Source organism: Propithecus coquereli, unplaced genomic scaffold (assembly GCF_000956105.1).
Source record: "Propithecus coquereli isolate 6110/MARCELLA unplaced genomic scaffold, Pcoq_1.0 Scaffold746, whole genome shotgun sequence".
Taxonomy (NCBI): Eukaryota; Metazoa; Chordata; class Mammalia; order Primates; family Indriidae; genus Propithecus; species Propithecus coquereli.
In genome coordinates this window covers 96,629-99,364 of record NW_012153574.1, presented here as the reverse complement: position 1 = coordinate 99,364, position 2,736 = coordinate 96,629, and the positions used below count along the sequence as shown (strand labels likewise).

The 2,736-nt window shown below is 46.6% G+C and overlaps 1 protein-coding gene across 1 annotated transcript in view; it reads left to right on the top strand.

Annotated features, from left to right (window-relative positions):
• The window catches only part of MGLL (monoglyceride lipase), an 88,539-nt gene that overhangs the window by 42,178 nt on the left and 43,625 nt on the right, over nucleotides 1-2,736 (top strand). Inside the window, exon 4 of the mRNA XM_012661954.1 lies at nucleotides 79-185. Within this exon, the coding sequence (XP_012517408.1) occupies nucleotides 79-185 (107 nt within the window). The remainder of the gene's footprint in view (nucleotides 1-78; nucleotides 186-2,736) is intronic.

The window sequence follows — 2,736 nt, the reverse complement described above, 5'->3', positions numbered from 1 at the left end:
CCTGCCGATGTCACGGAAGCTCACGTGCTGCTCAAAGAGCTGGCCTTTTCCAACTGGGCTTTCTTCTTGTCCCCCCAGGGCCCTCATCTTTGTGTCGCACGGAGCCGCAGAGCACTGTGGCCGCTACGATGAGCTGGCGCAGATGCTGACCGGGCTGGACCTGCTGGTGTTCGCCCACGACCACGGTGAGTGTCCCTGGGGCGTGGAGAGCTCTGATCTAGCCCCAGCCCACCCCCATCGTTCTCCCTTCTCGGTTATTCTGTCCTCCACGGATGCTTCTAAGTAAAAAAAAAAAAAATGTGGGCCGGGCGCGGTGGCTCACGCCTGTGATCCCAGCACTCTGGGAGGCCAAGACGGGAGGATCGCTTGAGGTCAGGAGTTCGAGACCAGCCTGGGCAACATAGCGAGACCCCGTCTCCACTAAAAAATAGAAAGAAATTGGGCAAACAACTAAAAATAGAAAAAATTAGCCGGGCACGGTGGCGCATGCCTGTAGTCCCAGCTACATGGGAGGCTGAGGCAGGAGGATCGCTTGAGCCCAGGAGTTGGAGGTTGCTGTGAGCGAGGCTGATGCCACGGCACTCTAGCCCCAGGCAAGAGAGTGAGACTCTGTCTCAAAAAAAAAAAAGAATGTGCAATTATATAAACAAAGAAATCTGTCTGGCCGGCAGTTTCTGTCCAGCCGGAGAGCGAATGCAGACCAGTTGGAACCCTCAGCTGAACCGGAGTCGGGGTGTTTGTGCGAGAGCGCGCCGCGGGCCGAGTCGTCTCTTCTTCCGTTATAAAGTGTTTTCGCTGAAACGGGGCCCTGGGTCTCTCCCCGGGGACTTCAGATGGGTGCGGTGTAGTCGGTTCCCGCACAGTTTAAACCCAGTTTGATCACGAGAGGTTAGGAAGCGTTGCAAACCAGGACAATCGTCAGAGTCTGCACGGGCCAGGTCGGGCACAAGAGAACACTAAATACACACAAATACACACACACACATTCTTACATGCACGCATACATATACACATACGTGTACATTTACACAGACACAGACATATACATGCACACACGTGCATATACACAAATACATAAACGTGCACACATACACACAAATATACACACATACAGGTGCGCATTCATATACATATACACACATACATGTACACTCACATATACACATACATGCATGCATATGCAAATGCACGAATACATATACAAATATGCAAATACATATACATGTGCACACATGCACAAATACACATACACGTGAATATTCATATACACATGTACATTCACACATGCAAATGCACAAATGCATATGCAAATACATAAATACATATGCAAATGCACAAATACATAAACGTGCACATATACACACGCATATTCATACACACATACATGTACATTTACACATACACATACATGCACACATGCAAATGCACAAATACACAAATACATATACATGTGCAAATATACACATACACGTGATACTCATATACACATACATGTACATTTACACATATACATGCACACATATGCAAATGAAAAATACATATGCAAATGCACAAATACATACGCAGATACATATACACGTGCACGCATACACACAAATATACACACAGATGCATATTACATTTACACATACATGCACACATATGCAAATGCACAAAACATACATAGGCACATATGCACATGCATATTCATACACATACACATACATGCACATACATGCAAATATACATATACATGTGCACACATACACAAAAATATACACACGTGTGCATATTCATATTAACATACACACTTGTACATTTACACACACATACATGCACACATATGCAAACACAAATACATATACATGTGCACATATACACGCAAATATACACATACATGTGCATATTCATGCACACATAAACATATTTACATGTATGCATACAAAAGACATGCACATAAACGTGTATACACGCATGCACGCACACGTATATGCATACACAGGTGTGTGCATACACCCATACACATATGTGACACATACACAGATACACGCACACACACGCATCTGCAGGCCAACCCTTCGGTGCTTCGTCACGTAATAAAACACACAATAACCGTTAAAGTGCAACGTCCGTTGCCTGAGCCGGTGCGGAGTTTCTGGACCGTGTGTGTGGCCACTCTCCGTGACCGGAATGTCTCCCGATTTAGCTCTTTGCCCGACTGTCTTTAAAGCGAAGCGTCTCTGTGACCCGACGTGGTGACATCTCACGGCGTCTACGTGCGAAATGACCCGTCACCCCGGCCTAGGCCCAGAAATGTTGCTTCTGTTTAATCTGATTTGAAAATAGATAATGAAGTGATTTCATCAAACAGAGGGATGAGGGAGCCGGGCCGGGGGCCTGGGAGTGCTTGGGAAAGTCGGGAAACTTGAGTCTGTCTGTGCAGGGAGAAGCCACCCAGGAGATGCAAAGCTTGCTGGAAGCATTTCGTGCATAAAGAACTATAGATTGCATTTGCTAAGAGCCCCCTTTTTTTTTTTTTTGACATAGAGTCTCACTCTGTCGCCCCGGCTAGAGTGCTGTGGCGGCAGCCTTGCTCACAGCAACCTCCAACTCCCGGGCTCAAGCGATCCTCCTGCCTCAGCCTCCCGAGTAGCTGAGACTACAGGCTCACAATAGCAAGCCTGGCTGATTATTTTGTGTTTTATTTAGAGATGGGGTCTTGCTATGCTGTCCAGGCTGGTCTCGAACTCCTGGCCT